The following is a 23681-nucleotide window of genomic DNA, read 5'->3' as shown; positions in this document are numbered from 1 at the left end:
TTCCGACTCCTTCCCCCACAGAGAGGTGACATTCCACGTCCCCAGAGCCAGCCTCTGCTGCCCGGGTCTGGTCCGTCGAGGCCCCTGACCTTCACTGCCACCCATGTGGCATCAGTGTGTCATGAATTTTCTATTTTCCCAGAAAGGAACCATTGATTATGCACACACATTCTCCTCTCTGTGTGTCTTTCTACAAGAAGGAAACACTCGTCCATGCTTGGTTCTCAGGAGTTGTGTGCAGTCATTCCTCTATCCAAACAGTACTCTCTCCTATTCATGCTCCCACTACTTCCAGCACTCTCGCCCCCAATCTGGGGACTGCCGCCATGTTCTTAAAGGGGATGCATCAAGTGGCACGTTAAGAATCATTAAACCCGGATATAAAGTAATTCTGACTTCAAAATAAAACATAAACTTGACATGAAACATCTAAATAAACCTTAAACACGATGCCATTTATCAAAGTGTATTGGACATTTTGGAATACATTGCATTTTGTCCACCATGACCAACTAAAACATTCAAGTACAGTTTACATGTTAATCCCAATACATCAATAATAATAATTCAATAATATAATAATATAAAACTGACAGGGGCCATTCTGCATACTTAAACTTTTGTTGAAATTTTGCTAGTAATACTTTTATATATATAAAATGTAATTTTGAATGCAGGACTTTTACTTGTAATGGTGTCACCTGGCTCTTGAGCCATGACAAATATGGTAGACACACTTCAATAGTTTAACTCTTTTCATTGAGTTCTATAGCTTCAGCCCCTCAGCTGAGTCGGAAACCGGGTGAGCTGTGTTTTTCCCCCCTCTAGTTTTAATGGTTTAACAAAAGCAATTTATTTAACAAAAGTAAATTATTATTATTATAATTTTATATTAATATTGACAAGGCTTGGAGTGTGCATGAGGCGGTGTGTGAGTGTGGTGCACAAAAGGAACCAAAGGAAAACTAACACTAGTAACACTGTTGTCCTCACACGACTGTGTCAGTGTGCCTGCAGGAGAGAAGAAGGAGAAGGATTTTGAGACAGGGGTGAGCAGACCGTGTATTTATAGTGTGGTATTGCTACTTTCATTTAAGCAAATGATCTGAATACTTCCTCCATCACTGTGAGGCTGTTAGTCACATGCAAGCCAAGTATTTCTCATTTTGCTTGTTAGAGACTTTTTTTTCAGGATACAGCCATACAAAAGGCTATAGAGAACTTACTGATTTTAGATATTGTGATCGTTTGATGAATATGATGATGAATATTTACTTTTGAAGATCCAGAGTTGGATTAATGCAACCCCATTTTCCTCATTTAACCTGTTACCTGTTCTGTTATGTGTTCAGACATAGAGTCTCTACTTTTTTGGTACAGCTTTATTATTATGGGAAGCAATTTCATCATATTATTTGCTAAGATTGATATAAATGTACGCGGAAGTAGCATTCTTTTTTTTAGAAATGCATCTGATCTGTATGCAAAGTGTTCATTTCATGCTGTTTATTCTGTAGTCTTACTATTGCCATTACTTGTACTTATATATATATATATACACTGTATAAAGACAGTATGGACATATATATATATATATATATATATATATATATATATATATATATATATATATATATATATATATATATATATTGTGCCTACTGCAGCTGCTGGGCATGTTCATACTGTCCATACTATATATATTTAAGGGTATTCATATTTATCCTTACTGTTTATTCTACATATTCTATTTATTGTATATAATCTTCTCTTTATTGCTTTTATGTCCTTGTTGCAATATGACCAAAAAGAAATGCGCATACTGCGTACGTGAAGGATTAAAGTGTTTTTTTGTTTCTTTAGTACTTAACCGGAAGTCCCATGTCTGTTTCCGTTGCTAACTTGACGTTAGTTTTCAAAGGCAGGATGGCAGCTGAACGGGTCGTAAAGGTACAGCAACGCAGTTTGTAACATTACCAACAATCATCACAAACTCCCGTTTTAAAGAGAAGGACCGACAGATTTCGCAAAGGGACGCGTTTTGTACCAACCGGCGGAAGTGCTTGAGTTAATCGGCGGACGGCATTAACCTTGCGGATATTTTGTGTTCTTTTTCACCAAGAGAGAAAAAGATCCGTGTCCGGATGTGCCAGCAGTAACGTTATTGGGTTTTTCGCATGGCGTAGGCACCTTTTCTAAAGCAGGATATTCTTCATGTTTGGAGGATCGGAGGAGGCCCTCGGGTCGACAGCTTATCCCGCTAACATTAACTATACCTCAAAATTTCCCAATTTGTGTGGAAAATGATCAACGAAATGATTGTGCAATAGAGAGAAGGACGCGTCGTAAAACGTCTTGACTACCTTGGTGTAGTGACTGTGGAGAGAGCAAGTCACCGGGAATACATTGTGTTTTTGTTTTCTGCTCTAAACCATAAAAACGACGTTTGTTGAGCTCCGACAAGGAAGACGAAAAGAGGATATTTGTGTTCTCATCTTGTGTTGTGTGTGTGAACCCCGGGGACCGACAAAACCTTCACGATGACGGGCACCCCAGCGGACATGGTGAGAGAATTTACTGTCTGCTTTTCACACTTAACCATTTACATCCATTTATTTCCTCAAGGTTTTGACCCCCATAAAATGCGGATGAGTGCAGCGAGAGTGTTCTTCAAGAGCTACTTCTGGGTTCATTAATTTGACTTGAGAACGTCGCTGTATCTATTCCAACTTTGGTAATCACTAGGATGTATAGTTTATAGCCTGATCAAAATATTATACAGTATGATATTTTGATCAGGCTATAAACTATACATCTTAGTGACTTTATTCTTATCAGTGTTTGCAAGTTTTACCTCCTTAACTTAAACTCATGTACATTTACATTTTTGCTGATCTTTTTAAATACATTTTCCTATAGTTCCAGGCAGCCATTGTCTCCCATTGATTTCTTCACAGTATGAAACTCTTTAAGCACACTCCCAACACTTCTTAATGTCCTGTAATCTAGCACAGTGAACATCAAGTCTGCATTATTTTGTGTGTCACATTATCTTTGTGTGGTAGTAGCATTTATCCCCTGATAGATTTGAAAAGTTTGCACTAAATTATGATAATGGAAGCCTGACAAAGATGAATGTACACTTGATGTTCATTAGAGCAGTAGCGATCAAACGGTGAAATGATATATCAACTGGGAAAATGAATTGCCAATTTTGATAACTGACCAGTTAGTTATCAAGCATAAAGAAGGCGTCAACTTTTGCTCTGGGAAATTGGGATGGGCTTCAGTTTGTATTTTCTAACATTTTGTGGACTAAATGAGTTATTGGAAAAATAATAGACAGTTTGATCAGTAATGAAAACAATAGTTAGACGCTGCCCTGATGCTCACTGCAACGGATTACAACATTTGTGAAACTCCAGCATCACAGAAAGCAGGGTTGGAAATGAGTAATTACATCGCTGCTACAACCCTAATATGTCCACAGTACTGATGTAGTGGTGCTTTAAAAGGAGACTAAACTATAACCTATGAAGTCTGTGGTCATCATCAGGTGACTTTATTAGCTAACCCCCACCCTCTCAAGACACTATCCTCTCATGTTTTATTCTACTCTAGCGTACTGACTGACTGTGGTGTGTGTTATGAACTCTCATCATAAAGATTTATGTCAGCATCTCATGGGTAAGCTATTCCACAAATTAAAAGGCGTTTAAAATGTGTTCAGTTGGGTTCACCCAGTCTTAGACATTATATTTCCCCTCTGTCTGGCAGCTTTATGTCTGTCATCTTTACGGCTAGTGCGTGGTGGCTCTAAAAATATTTCCAGGTCTATGTATAGAAAGGATAAACCACATAATGTGCCCCTGCACGCAGAGATCAGCTGTGCCTGTACTCCTGTGTTGAAGTTCAGCTGATCCCCTGAACAGCAGGTCCATTATGTTGTTGGGATAACACTGTCAGGAAGTTAGAGGTGAGCAGGCTTCTATGTTTAGGTCCGGTCAAAGCTAAAACATCTAAATATAGCAGAATTTCCATGGATTATAGATGTAATCATGAGCCAAATCTTTAATTTGATGACCTCTCATGACTGGTAGCTAAATCTAAATAACATTTATAGAAGTTCTTGTGTTATGTCACCATCTGCGTGGATGTGTGTGGCTTCGTATGAACTTCAGTTGCGGTGTTATGCAGGGTCAGTTTACATTTGTAATAGTGTTATTCTTGTGCATTATAGGATTATCATTCAGCCAGAGAACTTTGGCTAAAGCCTCCAGACACCCTGCTGAAGTGTCTTTAAACAACACACTGAATCCCATGCCAGCTGGTTTATAGCTCAATCTGATATTTGTTGTGAGAATTTCCCTGTAGGGGAAGTATCAAATTATTTTCACAACATTTATTGCCAGTTTCGGGCATAAAGTTCAACGGAAAAGTAATAATATTTTTTACAACTGCCAACTCTCAAGCATTGTTTTAAATGGATTTTATTCCTGCCAGAGATGCTGTCTTCAGGCTCATGTTATTAATATGCCTGCAGCAGGACCATAATGGTCAAATTCTGCACATAAGTAAGAGGTTTCAGGATTTCTGCCAGTGAAAATCTTAAGAGCAATTGCTTCCTTTTGTGGCTTAGCTCAATCTGTACAACAAACTAGCGTATTGTGTTCCCCAAGGAAATTTGGGGAAATATCAGCTTTCTGCATTTAACTCATCCTGTGTGGTGGAAATCAGCAGCAGATGCACCCTTCGTTTTTCTCAGTCTGGGGAAGGAGCAAGTGTATACACACACACACACACACACACACACACACACACACACACACACACACACACACACACTTATAAAGGCTGTGTAGAGTAGGAGTGAGAGTAGGAGAGGAGATTGTCGATGCCAAACATTGTGGGTGAATGAATCTGAGAGAGAGAATAGGAGAAGGAATAGTCATGCCCCCTTGAGAATGGAGAATGGGATTTCTTTTCCATCTTGGAAAGGAAAAAAGGAGGAGGGGTGGAGGGATAGGAAGAGTGAAGGATGAGGAGGGGGCAAATTGCCTCGCTCCAGGCAAACCTCAGAAGTGCTGACAGGGCTGAAATGGTCCCCATGGCAACAGTGGGACGCTTGTATCTGAGGTTTGGATGCCGGTGTGAGTATGTGGAAGGATTGGGCCGGGGTGCACTGCAGGTATGTGGGTGTTGTAACAACGAGCAGACGAGAGAGAGTAGTACAGAAGCAGGACAAGACTAAACACACATATTTCTTTAAGCAATTCAAAAAACCCTTGGTTGGTAATCAGCTGAAACCATTAATTAGTCAATTAATTAGCAACTATTTTAAAACAAAAATGACCCAAAAAATAAAATGGTTCCAGCTTCTCAAAGGTGAATATGCAGGTTTTGTCTACTTTTATTGATTTATAGTAAGCTGAATATTTTTGTAGTTTTGGACTGTTGGTCAGACAAAACAAGTCATTTGAAGACGTCCCCTTGAACTTGTGATGGATATTTTCTTTTTACAATTTCACTTGTTTCAAGTTTTTCACTTTTCTAAAATCACTTTTCCTAATTCTTACAGAGCAATTGTCTTTATTCTTTCTTTTGTCACGCTTCAGAAACAAGAAACTGTCAGAACAAACTCTTTGTTCTTATAACTGATGTATAATAGCAGTATAAATCATTTATTAACCATTAGCTAAAGCCCAAAGTGTTAACAACATGACTGTGTGGCTTCTCCTCCTGGTTGGAAGTGCTTACTAAAGGCACACACATCTGATCCTGATACCATATGAAAAAATAAACACTATTACCACACACACGCACTCGTAGACACCCTGTCATTTGTGCAGTGGAGAGTATGTGTTAATTTGTGTTGGAGGTGGCCATCACAGCACTTATACTCACCCAGACCAGGACGTTCGATAGAAACGTCATGTGAAATTACATATGAATTTTCTTGCACACCATAAGGTCTTATTGACAAGTGTGTAGGATCATAAACTCCTGACTGATAAGGAACCAAAAAATAGCATTGTTAAAAAAGTTGGATAACAATAATTATTGTGATATGTAGATTGTTATTTAGGGCTGCAACCAAGACTTTTTTTTTTAATCTGCAGATTATTTTCTTGATGAATTGATTAATCATTTAGTCTATAAAATGTCAGAAAATAGTAAAAAAAAAAGTCCTGTTGCAAATTTCTTAAGCCCAAGGTGAAGTCTTTAAATGTCTTGTTTTGTCCGACAAAAACCCAAAGATATTCAGAAACCAGCAAAAATGTACATGCAGCTATTACCAGTGAATTGTTGACATTTTTGCTTTAAAAAAAATAACAATTCAATTATCAAAATTGTCGCTGATTCATTTTGTCAATTGACTAATCTATGAATCGACTAATGATCTCTACTTTATTGTTATCTTTTAATTGGCAAATTAGGACCACAGTTAATAAATGTATCAATATATCTATAAACAAAACATCTATTTTTGTGTTACTGTATCAGTATGTGGCTAAAAGCTAGTTACCCCTGCTACCCTGTGTTTGGGTAATTGTAATTTTGATGCGTTGAAAGCAGTTTGTTGTTCATTCCCACATTGTTAAAGAGTCCCCTTGAGGCACACCCACAGAAACACAGACACACACACCCACAAACACACAAAAAGGAGTCAAAGGTTAGGGTCGAAGGTCAGCGGTGTGTTGGTCACGGATGAAAGAACAATAGTTGGGGAATCCTTGCTGCTGAAAACTGCAGTCTCTGTCCCATGTCTTACTCGAGCTTAGCTCAGCACTTATGACACAGAGTAGCTATAGACGGAGAGAGGTCCGCAGGCGGTCTTCAGCCTCGGGCAGGAGCTGCTGATGGGGCTTTGATTGACACATTCAGAGGAAGAAAAAACGCTATTAAATATCCTGACAGTTGGATGAAGCATGTCAGTGAATATGTGTGCGGTTGCCGATGCCATGTTTAGTGAGTCTGAGTCACAAATCGGGATTACATCATCCTGCCTGGGTGCAGGAGTTGATATATCGACTCTGACATTGTCACATGTCTGCCTCGCAGCGCCACAGAAAGTTCTGATAGCAGTTCTGAAGGTGCACGAGTTGTGCTCCATTCATATTCATTTCAAGCATTTCAGGAAATTGATGACTCAGAGTTGAAAGACTGACAGATAAAAAAAAGAAAAGAAAAAAAAGATCTGTTCGACTTCTAAGAATGACGTGGATACTTGATGGTATTACTGTACACCGTGGTTAATAATAATAATAATAGAGAAGTGAATGCTTGTTTAATGCCATTTTTTTTTGATTGGCTGTGAGACCGTGCTTATGATTGTAAAGCATTTTGTATTTGTATTGACACTTGCTCGTATTAGCAAAGCTTTTGTGAATGTGTATGTGTCTCTGATTGTGTAGAATTAATTCAATTGTATTGATACATGTCTGCCACACAGGAAGTCCTATTGAGAACCTCGCACCCATTGATTTCTTATGTAACTGTTTTTGTTTATCTGTGTATTCTTCGCATGTGTCTGTGCATGTGCATCCTATGTGATGCCCTCTATGAATAATGATACCTACTGTACCTATCAACACTACTGCTTTCCTCTTTTCCATTTTTCCCCATGTCTGTTCCAGCTGATCATATATTTATAATATTCCAGTGCTCTCAGTGGTGAAAAATCTCAAATCTGAAATATCATATTTTCAGGAGGCAATAAATATAACCTTTTTTGCTTGACAGCCAATTCATTTTTGATCTTCTGAACCTGCACAGTGTGTATATTTGACCTGCACTACGGTTGTAACTTGTAATCATAGTAGAGTTAGGCTACTATACTGTGTATGTATCCAGCCTAACCTGGTTGCATTTGCTGTTCTGTACATGTTTCCCTGTCGTCTGGAGCCTACTGCACACACTCTCAGACATTAACCAATACCTAAATGTGTTTGCAGTGGTTAACCAAGTTAAAACTTCAAGTTTACTAAAGTTAAGAGGTTTTTGTTAGCTGTAATGCTTATGATAATTTAGGCTAGAGACACACTTCACAGAGCCAACTGTAATAACCACCAAGATTAAATCTTCAGGATAGATTTCACTCGCCAGGCTTGAAAGTGAGACGCTATCTTCTTTGTTGTTGGTTTGTATTTCTGATCAGCCCAGCTTGAAGATTGAATTAGTTCTGTAAGTAACCCAGAGGGTTTCTAAGAAGAAGTCAGTGTGTGCGTGTTGGGATAAGAGCTTATTTTGCTGGAAAATCCCCCTCTTTTCAGTCGTCAGTGTTGGCAGGTATGGCTTTGCTCAGGAATGTGTTGAAGTACTTCACTGTTTTGGGGGCTCCCGGGGTCCCGGTTTAATAGGAGACTTCTGGTCTACACTATTGATTCTAGTCCTGATCTTTCTTGCCAGTGAATAGGCACTTGTTGTATGCTGCATGCCTTCATGTCCTTGAATATTAATATCATAGGAGCATAGATAGCGATGTAATGTTCATAATATTAATTACCGGTTCCTGAGCACTGAGCTCATTGCAAAACAGTTATCTACAGTACATGCTGGACACCTCAGGACAAAAGTAAAGTAAGGACACGCTTCAGCTTTTATGCTAAGTGTTACCGAGTCAGAGCATGGCATAAATTATTGGGTGTGAGTAATGTGCGAGATCTCAGATGGCGCTAACACGACAAAGTCCTAACTAGACTCTGTCTGATGTCTGCAGCTACTTTTGAAGTATAAGTGCATGTATTTTGTTTATGCATGAGCATATTTGCATGGTGAAACTAGCTAAAGCAGAACCTGTTCTTCCTGTTAAGTGTTACATGTTTGCTGTTGGCTTTGCCAATGAGGTAACACCCACTTCGCAGTTCACTTTTGCTCCAGAGAACAGCACAATAGGTCACAATAGAACTGCGCCTAAAGGCCATTGTTTGCATGTAGTGGTGTTGTGCCATTTGGTCCCTTATCTCTCGGTTAAGTCTGACTAGCTATCACAAAGTCAAGGTAATTCTCTGACTTTTTGTTTATTTGTTTCAAATTGTATTTGTCCAGTGATCCCTGACATGATGCTGCTGAAAGCCTTCTCCACAATGGCAGGGATATAATTCTGGTGGCCAACTTAAATACTAGGGGTGTCACGATTCTCCAAATCCTCGATTCGATTACATTTTCGATTCTAAGGTCACGATTCGATTCTCGATTTTTTACATTTATTTTTTTATTTTTTTAAGCACAGGTTGCTATGCCATTTTTTAGACTAGACTTTTATGCAATATAATATCTGACCTTTGTTCGCAATGTACCACACTACATTGTCAAATTTCAAACATTTATTAACAACATAATGTAACAATAACTTATATCTTCAGTCAATTGGAAGTGTTAGCAAAATAACCTGCCATCTAGTTTCTCTTTTGTAACTGCAGTCTTCTTCACAGAAGATGACATTCAAATTCACAACAAAAACAAAAAACAATAAAACAGCCATGTCCATAGTCTTCTCTGAACAATTAAGTGTCTTAACAAGTTATTTCCGAACGGTTGAACATATACCACACAGATTAACTGCCATGTTATTCGTGCTTCCAGTGGAAGAATATGGTACGCGCACATAGCAGAGCTTGCAAACTGTGGCTTTTTTGTCGACAACGCGAACGTTGTCAACATAACTCAGTGGAAATCCAAAATACTTCCACACTGGCGACTTCGGTGAAAGAGGAGGGGGTTCAAGTTCTGTCGATGGGTCTCCTGCATCTGCAGTTGCCATGCTATCTTTTGACTGGCTGTAGCTAAATCAGAGGAGGTTGACTGACTCGCAGCACTTCAACGCTAGTGTTGACGAACTGACTGAAGAGCCGGTTAATTAACCCGAGTCGTGTCACTGAACCGGGAGAACGAACCGACTCACTCCTGTCTTTTTTACCTCATTCGTGCCGGCAGCGCTTCGCTCAAGCTGAGTGTGATCGGTGTATGCTCCGTTGTGTGTAGCTGGTCTTCTTCTGCTACTGTGTGTAGTAATCTAGCTCATTAGCACCTCCACTGGAGTGGTGATAGAATCAATCAGGAAATGGGCTACCTCGAGCAGGCTACACGCATGTTTTTTTTTTCCCGCTTGGCAAGCTGACCGGACGTGACATGGGGGCGTGGCAGTATCGACGATTCCATTTTTTTATTCGAAATTCGAGATAAATACTATACCAATGACATGACCCGATGTCCTCTGTGGTAGCTATAATCCTGACTTTAAGTTAAACCAAATGAGCAAAACAACAGCTTTTTGGTTAAAAGAAAAAGGAGAAAATTAGTTACTGCCTTCTGATACTAAAGAAAAGGAAATTCATATGATGCTGTGGGCTGGCTGAATTGAGAAACTGAAAGGAGGAAGAGAAACTTGAGTTGAGAAGAATGTGTCACTCTGTGACACGCAGAGAGGAAGATGAACAGCCAACAAAAACTTATTTTACTTCAGAAAGATCTTATTTTACTGAATGCAACAGTGTGAAAAACCTTTTGCTCATTTCTCACATCAACTGAGGCAGTTGTGTGAAGCGCCATGTTAGCCTCATTAAATATTCTACTCACAGACATTTTTTGCCAATCAGTAATGTGAACTAATGTGACGCATTAATGGAGACTTGGAGTTGCTCGCTTATGTGTTCCTTTTTAGATAATAAGTTTCTAATGGAAATTTTGCACAAATAACATGCTCAATCAATGTTCTCCGTGCATACTGTGTGCATACTGTACTTGATTTCAGGGATTGATTGCACTGACAAACTCAGGGATCATGACGCAGTCTTTTGTTTTAATGTTATTGTCTTTCAAGTGATGTTACAGGAGTAACAGGAGGGACTTTCCGTTAGCTGTAATTGTTCCAAATTTAATTTTTAATTTTAATTTAAACAGATGTAAAACAAAAGCTCTCAAGTGAGAAAAACACCCTGTATTTCAATGTGTGTGTGTGTGTGTGTGTGGAAAAAAGGAAAAGGAAACCCCTATAGATGCATCTCTTAAACACTGCAAACACAGACAGTCGCACACTAAGTTTTTTATGTTTACTATAACACATGCTCATTGCATTGCATGTAAACCTGCATCTATTCCTGTCACTGCATGCTTTTTTCGTGTGTGTGTGTGTGTGTGTGTGTGTGTGAGATAAGGGATGAGGAGGGGTAGTGTTTGACTAGCTCAATAAAAGGAGCCTTTCAGCTGCACTGGAAACAATTTCCAGCTGAGGGAACATTTATATTGAAGCTTCGTCTTTGCCAGCACAGACTGTTTGTGTGTGTGCATCAGCTAGCTAGCAAGAATCAACTGTCACTTTTCCCTTACATTTTGGGACAAGCTGCCATTTCTGAATCAGTGCTTAAATCTGTCCAGATATTTGAACGTCCTGTGCCAGCGTAGTCAGACAGACTATACGTACTGAGGTCAGTATTGAGACTCATTGGGTCTCAGACAGGGCTGACATTAGTCAAAGAGCAGTCATCCAAAGGTCGAGCCTCATTTACTGGATGTGCCAACAGGATCAGCTGGCCTCTAGTCCTCACACATATACCTTTAAACCAACGTTTACTCTGTTGTGGATGTCTGTAATTAAAGAATCACTTTTTCATGCTTTTAAAATGTAAAATAAACCGACAAGCTTTGTACTCAAACCCAACTCAGCAATGCGGCATATTTGTCTTCATGTTATCATAGCTAATAGGGGCAGCAACTTGTGATTGTTTTCATAATCAATTCATCTGTTAATTTCTGTGGTTAATTGATTAATTGTTTAGTCTTTCAAATGTCAGAAAATAATAACAAATCTCCACGCTAATGGCTGACTTTCTCAGATTGCCTGTTTGTCCGATCAACAGTCCAAAACCCAAAGATATTTAATTTTGTGCGATATAAAACAAACAAAAAACCGCAAATCATGACATTTGAGGAGCTGGATCCAGATAATTTTTGCTTGATAAATGAGAAACAATGAGTTAATTCAAAACCATGGGTATTTTAGTATTTAGAGCAGTCCACATAAGCCATAACATAAACCTATAGGCTTGTTTCAGCTTGCGTTAGAGTCCTGTGTTCATGTAAAGTGAAATTCCAAATTGGGATGTCAAAAAACGATTCTGGAACCAGCGTGTCCTCACACTTCCAACCCTTTTAACTGACTATTTGTTGCTAGGTAACCATCTCAGAGTTCCTCCTCCAGAAGCGTGTGTGTCACAAATACCAAGCACGAACTAAATTAGAGCCTTAATCCTCAGCTGATTCTGTGAGCCAGCTTTAGTATTGAGGCTTTCAGGGGTTTGCCACTATGTGAACAGTCTGTATAGACAGCAATTGTCCTGCTAATTTTTAATATTGTTATTATATCTAAACCTTTTGTTTGTCTCAACCACTTTAAATCCTTTTCTACAACTTCAGTGTAAATACACTTCTTTTGATGTCCTTGCACTAAACTTACAAAGACAAACTCCTGTGTGTTTATTGTACACTGGATAGTGATTCTGAGCCTGATGCTGAAAGATTGTCAAGTTTATGTTGAACAGGATGTAACAGCAGTTCATTGATTGTGTACTTATGTATTTGAATTTGTGAGCTGTAATGGCAAGAGTGAAAGACAATTAGCAGGACATGTTTTTTGGCTTGTTGCTTAAAGGTTGTTGTGATGTCAGATAAAACAATAGGGGAGCCTTTTTTGTGTATCTTTTCAGATTTTCTGATATTCACACAGACGCGCATAGAGAGATACATCAGTGGGAAATATTCACAGAAGAGTTAAAGATAGAGGTGTGTGTGTTCTTGTTTAACTGTATTCGTGGGGTCCAAAAACCGTGAACACAGTATACTGGGGTCTGGACCCCACAACTTTAAAGGGCTGTTTTGAGGGTGAAGACTTGGGTTTAGGATTATGGTTAGGGTGAGGGTTAAAGTTAAGCATTTAGTTGTGATGGTTAGGGTAAGGGGCTAGGGAATGCATTATGTCAATGACGGGTCCCCACAAAGATAGTGAGATGCACTTGTGTGTGTGTGTGTGTGTGTGTGTGTGTGTGAATGATGTAGTGAGCATTGAGAGTATATTTGGCCTTCATGCTGTCTTGCACAAATTTGTCATTGCATGCTGGATGCTATGGAGTACTCTGACTATGAATATCTCTAATGATGTGTGTGTGTGTGTGTGTGTGTGTGTGTGTGTGTGTGTGTGTGTGTGTGTGTGTTATTGGAATGTGCTAGCAGTAATGAAGCATTGGACCTTGCACTAGAATGATTGAGAACCTTTCATCTACTTTTTTCTCTCTGTTTCTTGTAATGAGGAAGCATTGGTTTATCTGGAGAGAAGCAGCAGAACTTTGACTCACACAGAGGAAATTAGATATCAACCTATTGTTTAGTTTAATTATACATTTTTGTGAAGTGGCTACTCTGTGCAAGATATCATTTGGCTAAACGTAGGGTTACCAGCGAAACAGCAGTGTTCACTGACTCTTAAATCTGTATTCTGGGCTAGTTGGTTTGAAAGCTTGGATGTTTGTGCGTGAGTAAAGCTGGAATGTTTTGGCTAAGTTTAGCTGACTTCCATTTAGCTTGCCACAGAATAGGTGAGTCAGCTGAACTTGGTACGGTTACAGTTCATAGTACAGTGTGGTTTAAGGCTCACTAGAACCATTAAGACTCAGAGAAGGCAGGTACAGTAATCCTGTTTAATTTTTAATCTAAATGTCAAAGTGTTGAATAAACAGGGCAATATCTGTGAAGCCAAAGTGTGCTTTATTCTCAAAATGGCCTTGTGAAGTCAGGTGGATATATGAGGAGCAAATTCTTTATTATACTAACTAGCATGGCTGTAAACATCCTAATTATGGTCATGTAACAGTCAGCAAAACATCCCCTAAACAGCACCCCTTGGCTGATTATGTCATCCTTATTCATATTTTTCTTTCTGCCTGCCTTGCGGTGGAACAATGTTTGTCAGAGATCTTGATTGGGTCCCCAGCCACCGCCACCCCATCCCTCCTCCCTGCTGCCCTTCCTGTTGTTGCTTGTGTAAGCGGTTGTCTCCACTGTCTCCCCTCTGAGGCTGCCTTTTTGCTGTAGTGCACAACACAAACATAACCAGTGGCTCAGATCTCTAACCAGACAACAACAAAAAGGAAACCCCTATAGATGCATCTCTTAAACACTGCAAACACAGATAGTCGCACACTTTTGTAGTTTTGTATGTTTACTATAACACATGCTCACTTTAAGATTTTATAAATGGATTTTTCATTGCATGTAAACCTGCATCTATTCCTGTCACTGCATGCTTCTTTCCTGTGTGTGTGTGTGTGTGTGTGTGTGTGTGTGTGTGTGTGTGGTAGCACAGAGGGCATTTTAGCTTGCCAGCAGTCTCTATCTGTGTGCCTCTCTCTCTCATGCACACACAGACGCACACATACATATATAGACACATTCTCTGCCACACACACATGACATCACGTGAGTTGTGACTGCAGGCAGAACTCTTTTTCTGGGGGAGAAAAAGAAAACGCAGTGTGGTGGATGTAACTGCAGTCTCCCAACCGTCTCTCCTCTCCACTCTGATGTTACATCAGTTTCTCCTTTAAAAGACTGCTAAGCTTTTATAGTATCTGAGGAAAGGGACAAAGATAGTAATAGAAAGCGAATTAAATTTGTCAATGGGGGAGAAAACCATCTACAAAAACAACAAGATTTGAGATACAGAATTGGATTTACCTGCCAATCATTCACTTTGATTTTTTTTTTGTTATGAAAGGTTTTCTCAACTGACAGCCTTTAATTTCAGGCTGAAAACTCAACACTACATTTTCACCTGGCAGCAGCAGTATACACAGGGTCATGACGGATGATTTAAAAAAAAGAAAATGTTACCGGACCGTGTTACATTTATCTGTCTTCAAACAAACCCTTACCTGTAAATACCCACGTAGACGAAGAGGAAAACCAGCAAATGTTTGTTGATTTTAAAGATGCAACTAATGATTATTCTCATTATTGATAAATCTGTTGACTATTTTATTGATTAATAATGAAACCTGTCCATCACCATTTCCCAGAGGACAAGGTGACATCTCCAGATTGCTTTGTCTGACCAACGGTCCAAATCCCACATATAATAATTACCATAAATAAACAGAGCAAAAAAAAACACATTTTCACATTTTAGAAGCTGGAACCAGTGAGTGTTTTTTGCTAAGTAAATGGCTTATCCGATTAATCAACTATCAGAATAATTTTCTGTCAATTGATTTTGATTAATAAATAATAATCATTTCAGTACTGTTGCACAAGACTGACTTATTTTTAAATTTCATGGGGGGCAGTTGTGAATGTAAAAATGTTTAAATGTGTAAAGAAAAAAAAAAGATTCCAAATATCCTAAACCTTCATGTTAGATGCACACAGGAAAGTGCTTAGAAAGAACAACCTGAAAGGTTACATGTCATGTAATTTCTGACTGCAGGGCATCGGCTACACACGGCTGGGGAGACCACCTAGGAAATAGGAGGGGGGAAGGCAGAGGTCACCACCGAGTATGTTGTTCTCTTGGGAGGGGGAGAACATCATGGGGTTGCTTTACTTGACTCCAGGGTTTTCACATAGCAGGGGGTCGTGAAAACACGGGGGAGGAAGTCACATTAGTGAGACACCCTGAGATGGAAGTGATGGAGAGTGAGAGAAGGAGGAGGGAGCAGACAGGGCTGCTGCAGAGCAAATGGTAGGACGAAGGAAGTAAAGGACAGGAGGTCCTTTCATCACAGTCATCAGGGATCATCAACCCTCTGTGTGGTCCCTTCACACCAGCAGCGTGACGACATGTGGCATGTTGGCCTTTGGGTTTGTGTCTCTGCTGGTAGCTGTTTTTTTTCCCCCCCCAGTGCCTAAACAGACAGAATGTAGACACAAAGGCTGGACACATAATGTCTATTTTAGGAAACGGAGATGCACAGAAATTGAAAACAAAAACTAAATCCATCCCAGTGCTAATTCAAACTAACAACACTTAATACAGATTTAACAGCTTCCAGCTTAACAGTATTTCATTGTACTTTTTAGTATTTTCCTTGAAACACAAAAAAATAAGAAGAAGTTGCCACGGTGGTCTGCAAAGCTGAATACAATATAAAGCAACAATGAAAGCCAAATTAAATTCTGTTGTTGTTTTGTTAAATCAAGACCTTGATATCTTTATGATTCAAATCAGTTTCCAAAGTGGTTATGTATGACCAATTACCTCAAACTATCATTGTATTATCAACTTTGTATTATCAAATCGTTTTTGCTGAACATATTCTTGCTTCCTGAAGTAGTTCATTCTTTCTTTCTGCTTCCCAACAATCACTTAACTATTCATTGTGCTCATAAATAAGAGACGGGTACATTTTTGATACAGAGGGCATCATGTAAGTCTGCATTGAATGTCAGAAGAAAATGAGTTAAGAATGCATGCAAAAGAAAAGTAGTAGTGCTGTCGGGCCGTAACAGAGGGGGGAATACGCAATGTTTTTTATACCTGGGAATAACGGCACACACTTTTACATTCGCAGTATTGCACTTGGCTGTACACATGAAAAGTGACAGAAATAATTCTGTAAAGAATGAAAAACTTGAGAGAGAAACCCACACAGACGGTGTCAAAATGTACGCTGGGAAAGGTGTGCAACTGTCTCGTAAAAGTTTTAAAATAGCTGTTGCTTTCCTTTGCTTTCACACAGTTTGTATATGGAGAAGCAGGGTGATGTTTTTAGCTGATATACCGCCCCTAAAATGGAGCATGTGGGTTTAAATCTCCATGTTGGCAAACATCTGCCTTGCTGCAGTCCTTATCAGCTCCAGATGTGCTTTCTCTTGCTAACCTTCAGACTTCTTGATCAACCAACAAGAGAAAACGTTTCACTAACTGTATCACATTGTCAACCAATAATGACAACCACAGATACATCTTTATGTCACTGTCATCCCATTCTCTATCTCATCTCTTGCCTTGTGTTGCGGAAAGAGGGACAGACGGTCTAGACGCTGACAGAGGGATGAGAGCGAAATCGATTGAAGCATACAAGAGCAATTTCACGTCTGGGCCCACAGCTTCAAAAGCAGAGCCTCAGCAGTCCTCCCCCCAGCAGGCATTTTGAGTGTGCACGCAAAGTGCATGCGTGTTCATATATGAGCAAATGTGTGTGAATGCAAAACACCAAAAGTTAGTGGATGACCAAAGGAACTAAGTGGATTTCACGTTCACGCTTCCTCTTCTCGCCGCCTTTCTCTGACCTTCGTTGTTCCCTCTTTGAATCCTCTTTGCGTTCCCTCTCTCTCACTCTCTCTCATTTCCTCCCTCGGTCCAACGGGTTTGCCTCCAAAAGTGTCAGCGTTTCCTCTGTCCTCCTATAGTCTCAGACCTCGCCATCACTATCATGGCGTCTGTACAGCATCAGCACTTTGGAGGTGGTGTGTGATAGCACTCCACTTCTTTTTTTCTTTTGGTATCATGCCACTGTCTTTGCCTGTGTTATGTTTCCTCTCTCCCTCTGAAAGTATTTATTGGAGTTTTGTTCTCTCTGATGAGATGAGGACAGCGGAGCTCCCCCAGCTGAGGTCTGACGTGGGAAAGTAAAGCTGTCATCTTTTTTCTGCCAAGTGACATTCAATCTCACTTTACTACATGTCCATCTACTTCTCATTCTCTCTGGCCAATTATGAAGCGTCTTTACTCCTTGTGTTGAGTCGGTAAAGATGTGGTGGTGGTGAAACTTGTGGTGTGTGGACGATTGTTGTGACCTCAAATGTCAGAGCCCTGACACTAATCAAAGTCAAACCAAAAGGTCAGAAATAACCAGTGTCTGTGGAGCAGACACAATCTTTTCCGTTCTTGTCGCTCCTGATTTTCCCTTGAATATCTCCATAAATGGTTGTTATGCAGCTTGCATGGTTTTCCTGTTGTTCTGGTTTTTGCCATGAAAAAGGGAAGTAGCATTGGAATGAGGTCATGCTTTTGTGTAAATATTTAGCTGGGCTTGTTCCTTAACATAGCTTCCCCAGGCTAGCTAACACTGCAGCGTGTGGTGTGTTACTTCAGCTCTTGCACCATCTTCATCACAACTTCCACACACAGTGTCCCATCAGCGTGTGGGTTGCCAGTAGTTAATGTACAGTCGTTTACTTCAGTTTTCTTACAGTTCTCATAGAGTTGGCATGCCAACTTATTTGTCCCTGGGTTGTTGAACAGCCATTTTGAAATCCTAGACGTAGAGTTGAGAGAGAGAGACAGGAGGCAGCCATGCGAAGTAAACCTGCGTCAACCTCTTTGTGACAGCTCTGATCACAGAGACCCAGAGCGTGTGATCAAAGGCACCTACCTGCCGTCTGTCAGGAGAGAGGAATGCAGCCCTGGGTGTGTGCACGAGTTAAGCAAGGAGGGGAGACGACAGCATGAAAGGGAGCTCTACCTATTTCTAGAGACAGGAGAAGCAGCTGATGGATTAAAGGGTTATCTGTTCGTAAACGGGGAGAAGGGAGGGATGAAGAGAGTGGACAGAGAGTGGAGAGCTGTCAGGTACAGTACCTGCTGGAGAGCAGGAAACTGCCTATCATGCTGGTGACAGGACGGACGGAGGGAAAAAAGGACGTCAGTGTATCAAAGGATAGGTCTTTTTAAATGACAGTACAAAAGGACAAGGGCTTGGAAAGATATATGAGGTATGATGGGGTAACTGTGTAATGAGACATATGACATATGACAGTGAGAGCAACTAAAGGGAGATCGGAGTTTTGTCGCTCATTCTCTCCTGGATCCAAAACCGAGAGTTACAGATGCATCAGTGGATAATAATGTTCATAGCTGCAGATCCACTATGCAAAAACACTTTTAGGGTCAGCTTCAAAGTCTGAAAAAGAGCACATTAAAAAACAAAAATCTTCAATGTCAAATAATGAGTTTTCCCTTAATAATTATAGAATATAATGTATTTTTAGTGTTTGCAGAGGAGCCGTAAGTTTAGGGTTTCTTTGCATTGTGCAATTAAACTGCCACATAATGTGTGATGCTATAATAAAGGAAATAAACCTTTATTTTATGACACTATTAGAATTGTAATGTAGCCATTAGCCGCCTCTGCCGAAGGAAGTTAGCGTGATGCACCAGAAAGTGCATCTGATAAAGGTCTGTGTTGTTAACCTTTACAATCTCTCTTACAGTAGAGCCTCTCTTTAATGATTAATGGCCTTAATACAGTAGGAAGGAGGTCTGTGTTTTATGTCCAGTGCACAGGCTGCTCACTTTATACACAAACTGGGACATAAAAGAAAAGAAAACTTTACTGGAAATTGATCCAAGGCCAGCAGGATCACATGTATGGCTTCAGAGTTAGTCATGTGCATAATAACAGAAGTAGTCGATGGAAATGAAAATCTTAGGCCTCAGGCACCTCCAACAATGTTTATTAAATAAGTAAAAGAAAACACAAGTAAATGCAAAATCTAAATCTAAGACACAAAAAATAGTGCAAGTTGATATAGGGCTAAAAGATATTTTACAACAACATAGAATGCAACAAAGGCTTACGGAGCCGGACCCAAACGCAACACTTGTGGTGGAAACTTTTCATGTTTGCAGCAGGTGTAGGTTTTGAAAAATAGGAAAGTGAAACAAATAAAGACAGTCGAAGACTAAACCAAGTTAGGTTTTTGTATTTTATTATAAACTTGCACAAATATGGGAGTAACACAATTTCACAAAAGGCACAGCAGCCCAGTGTGGAAAAATGTATTCAACGAATAAGAAAAAGCACACAGTATATATGCATCTTCAGTGAGATAGAAAGACATGCCCCCCTTTCTAAACATGACTCAACATTTCTTACAATCAAACATAGTCAGACATTCAGGAGTTCTGTTGTTTATGCGACAGCGGCAGTGACCATGCTGTCTCAAAGTCTCCTCTGTGTCTTCAGCTGTAGACTGTTGTAACGTTACGTTCCCTTCCAGTGAAATACAGTCACACTTTACAATGTTTAACTGTCAGCATTTTAACCGTGTTTGAGCCAGCTAACGTTACCACAATTATTATTATTATTATTTTTTTTTATCTCAACCGGTTGTACTCTTTACACATTTAAATTGATTTGAACCGATTCACCATGCATTGTTACATCCCTACTGTCTAGCAGTCTTTGGGATGGTGTCGGTGTGGTGAATCCAGGTCAGATCATCGCTAGTCTCGCTTTGCCAGCCAATATACACGCTGCGGAGCGGAGGAGGGTTTGGCTAGTTCCCACAGCATTCCGGGATGGGAGAAAAACATGCTCTGGTTTATTGGCATTTCTTTAAACCAATCACAATCGTTATGGGCGGTGCTAAGCTCCGCACGGAGCCGCTGTAAAATAGTTGTGCGAGAGAAAACTCAGATTGGACAGATAGTCTAGTTAGCTGTCTCAATTTACCATGCAGAGATCTGAGGAGCAGTCAACTGTTAGTCCTCATAAATCCACCAGAGTTTAAAATACCAACACAAAGAAAGCAGAAGGAAACGGACATACATGCATCTGGTGGAATTTCCTGTGGCACCGGAGCAGTCCCGGAAGTGGACCGTCAAGGATATAGACTAGATCATCGCTAATGTCAACCCAGAGGAACCTGAAGCCACTGACTCTCTCCACTGTCCATCACATTGATGGCGATTGGGCTGTGGCCTTCTCTCTGTCGCTTCCTGCAGTCCGGAATCAGCTCCTTTGTTTTACGGATGTTGAGATGGAGGTTGTAGCCTTGGCACCAAGATGGCTCTGACCTTCTCTCTGTAGGCCGTCTCCTCGCCGTCTGTGATCAGCCCAATGATGATCTGTCGTCAGCGAACTTTATGATGGTGTTGGAGCTATGTGTGGCCATGCAGTCCTGTGTGAACAGGGAGTACAAGAGAATGCTGAGTCCCAGGTCTCTGAGCTTGGAGGGCACAATGGTGTTGAATGCTGAACTATAGTCTGTGAACAGTATTCTCACATACTGAATGTGTTCCTCTTCCTAGAATCAAGCCCCTCATTGCACAGCCTCTGTTGATGAAAGTAAAATTCGTGGTTATACTGTGGTAGAGTCAAAAGATTGCTTTTAATATTGTGTCTAGAGATGAAGACATATTATTGTACTGTAGTGATTATTCAGGCCCTGCTGCTACGCCTGAATGAATGCAGAAGTACCAGCCTAGGTGTTATTTGCATTTTCTGCAACAGACACAAAAAGCACAGTATCCTATTTGCTGTTAAGACCAGTTGTTTGCTTGTTAGACACATTACTTTATCACCCTCAAATTAAAGCTGACATTTAAGCTTCAGCCATGTAGCTGAAGCATTAACTTGTGAAAGGAATTGTTGTCAAAGTGAACAGCTTCATGAAACGTTTATCTGTGAATGATGTAATGTAAAGATATAAAATTCTATGTAGATTGAAATATTTTTGTAATGTTCATGCTGAGGGGTCAGGTCTGTTGCCAAGATGGAACGTCTGTGAATGCTTTGCTGAGCAATGTACTGTAGTGTAAGACCTGTTTGCCTTTAAGCAAACACTGTTCATTTTGTGCAATGATCGACTAAAAATACAAACATGGTTTGAGAGAGAATGAGCCAATCTCTGCTAACTTTTCCTGGAAGTGCAAAAGTACAACATGATGTGATATGAAGTTGTCCAACTACTTGGACTGTGGAATCCATCAAAACAGTTGAATTTACTGTCAAGGAGCAGTATATTAACGAGGATAATCTGCTTTGGCTGAAATGGTTGCTAAGTCATTTCTGGGCTGATGTTGCAAGAAGAATCAACTTTTGTTTTCGAGCTGAAAAGAGCACTATGTTTAGCATGTGTCACATTTAACCTCCAGCTTTGAGTAACGCACAGTTTTCTGACAAACGATAAAATGCTCTTGTCTTTGAGGAAACTCTACTATTAATGGTGTTTTCCCAATGTAATATTGCCTGCTGGTACGGAGTTACAGTAGCTAATCAGGTTAGACATGTTTAATCTTAACCGCATTGAAGCATGACCGAAAAATCTGTTCTGACACAAATGTGCATATGATATTAAATATACATAGAGCATAGAAATTAATATTGTAATGACAACTTAAAAGACGCTCCTCAAGCCTTAACAAAGTACCTGTAACCACACTAAAGATCAGCTTGATTTGTTATAATATTATGGTGCATTATTATTTTGATTATAAGAGCACTGTCTAACAGGGCTTCCACATAGTGTACATGCATAAAGACAGAAAAACAGGACAAAACGACACTGATGACTAACTAGCACCCTGGTTACCACAAGTGTTGGCATGACAACCAGCAGAGCATGACTGTAGGCATAATAGGCAGTGTTGGAACAAATCTTGACCAGTCAGATTACAGTTGAAAATTAGCCGGCTGGCTAACACTGGCACATTTACAGAAATGTTGATTAATGTGTTGTCCTTTATAAAATAAATAAAGAAAAGATTGCCTGGCTGGAGCTTTCTTTATGCTTCTGTGACAGTAAAAGAACAGGAGTTTTTTTCCCTCTCAGTCAGGCACCTGTTGTAAAGATTCTCACTGTGCCGCTTTCCGTCAGTTTGTTTGACTTGACATGTGGTCTATATCCAGTATTGATTGATTTTGGAATAGCTCACTTGTTGCCTTACTCTATTTGACAGTTTATATATTTGTTAAATGTTCTCGTCAACCTTTGTCCTTCATGGAAACAACAGATAGGCTAACTAATGTTTTGCATATTGTGCGTGTTGTGTAATACAAGCGGTCAATTGAGTAGGTCAAAACAAACCATGACACACTAGCCATTATAGATAGCCCTATAAAGATGGAAAAGTTAATAATAAAAAACTTCAGCTGGGTCAAAGGCGTACTGTTTATTTCTAGCTCTTTAGTGCAGTGTTGCAACCCTTAGCTGACTACAGTGACGCAGATGTTTGTGCTAAGCACATACTGTATGGATGTGCCTTGACATTAAAGCTATATTTTGGTAGCCTACAAGCTTATCCTAACTTTGCTTTAAAATATAAACAATTCAAATGAATTACATGCAAGAACAGAGCATAGTTATATGACAGCACTTTAAGAAATTATAATCGGAACAAAAGCATAGACATAGCCTCACCCATAAGTTTCTAAAGTGAAGATTTGAAGTGTCAAATACATTTGTTGATATATTCTGAAATAAAAAAAATATCTTTCTGTGTCTCTGAAGTTCTGTCAAACTTTCTTTGTAACTGCAATCAAACGTTCACTGCTTTTATTTTGAAGATGCTGTACTCTGCATATAATGTGACATATTTCTGCCCCTTGTCAGGATGAAAATAGCCAACTGGTAGTCTCAGCTGGTATGGTTATTGACGTACTGTTTTGACAATGTTTCGTTCGCCATGGCCTCTGTTGTATGTCATTTGGTGTGTAAATAATAAAAAGAAGAAACTAGCTTAAAACCAATTGCAGTAATGCTCTACCCCCAGCACTGTAAAACACATACTCACAGACGCACTGAGATTACAAATCCTTGCCTTGCGTTATTTTTTTTCACAGTATCATCAGTCAGCCGCTGTTACGTAACTGCTCTGTCTGTGTTTTTGTGCACACACAAAGGAGGGAACTCACACAAAGAAGAACAACTTCATTTATAATAATGTATAAAATATGTCAAACTCT

General features: G+C 39.8%; 1 protein-coding gene across 1 annotated transcript in view; it reads left to right on the top strand.

Annotated features, from left to right (window-relative positions):
* Positions 1 to 1903: 1903 nt before the first annotated feature.
* ubl3a (ubiquitin-like 3a) overlaps positions 1904 to 23681 on the top strand; it is a 33772-nt gene continuing 11994 nt past the window's right edge. Inside the window, exon 1 of the mRNA XM_078265578.1 lies at positions 1904 to 2564. Coding sequence (XP_078121704.1) covers positions 2541 to 2564 — 24 coding nt within the window. The 5' untranslated portion in view covers positions 1904 to 2540. The remainder of the gene's footprint in view (positions 2565 to 23681) is intronic.

Source organism: Sander vitreus, chromosome 13 (genome assembly GCF_031162955.1).
Source record: "Sander vitreus isolate 19-12246 chromosome 13, sanVit1, whole genome shotgun sequence".
Taxonomy (NCBI): domain Eukaryota; kingdom Metazoa; phylum Chordata; class Actinopteri; order Perciformes; family Percidae; genus Sander; species Sander vitreus.
Note: the sequence above shows the minus strand (reverse complement) of the source record. Positions and strands in the feature narration are given on the sequence as shown.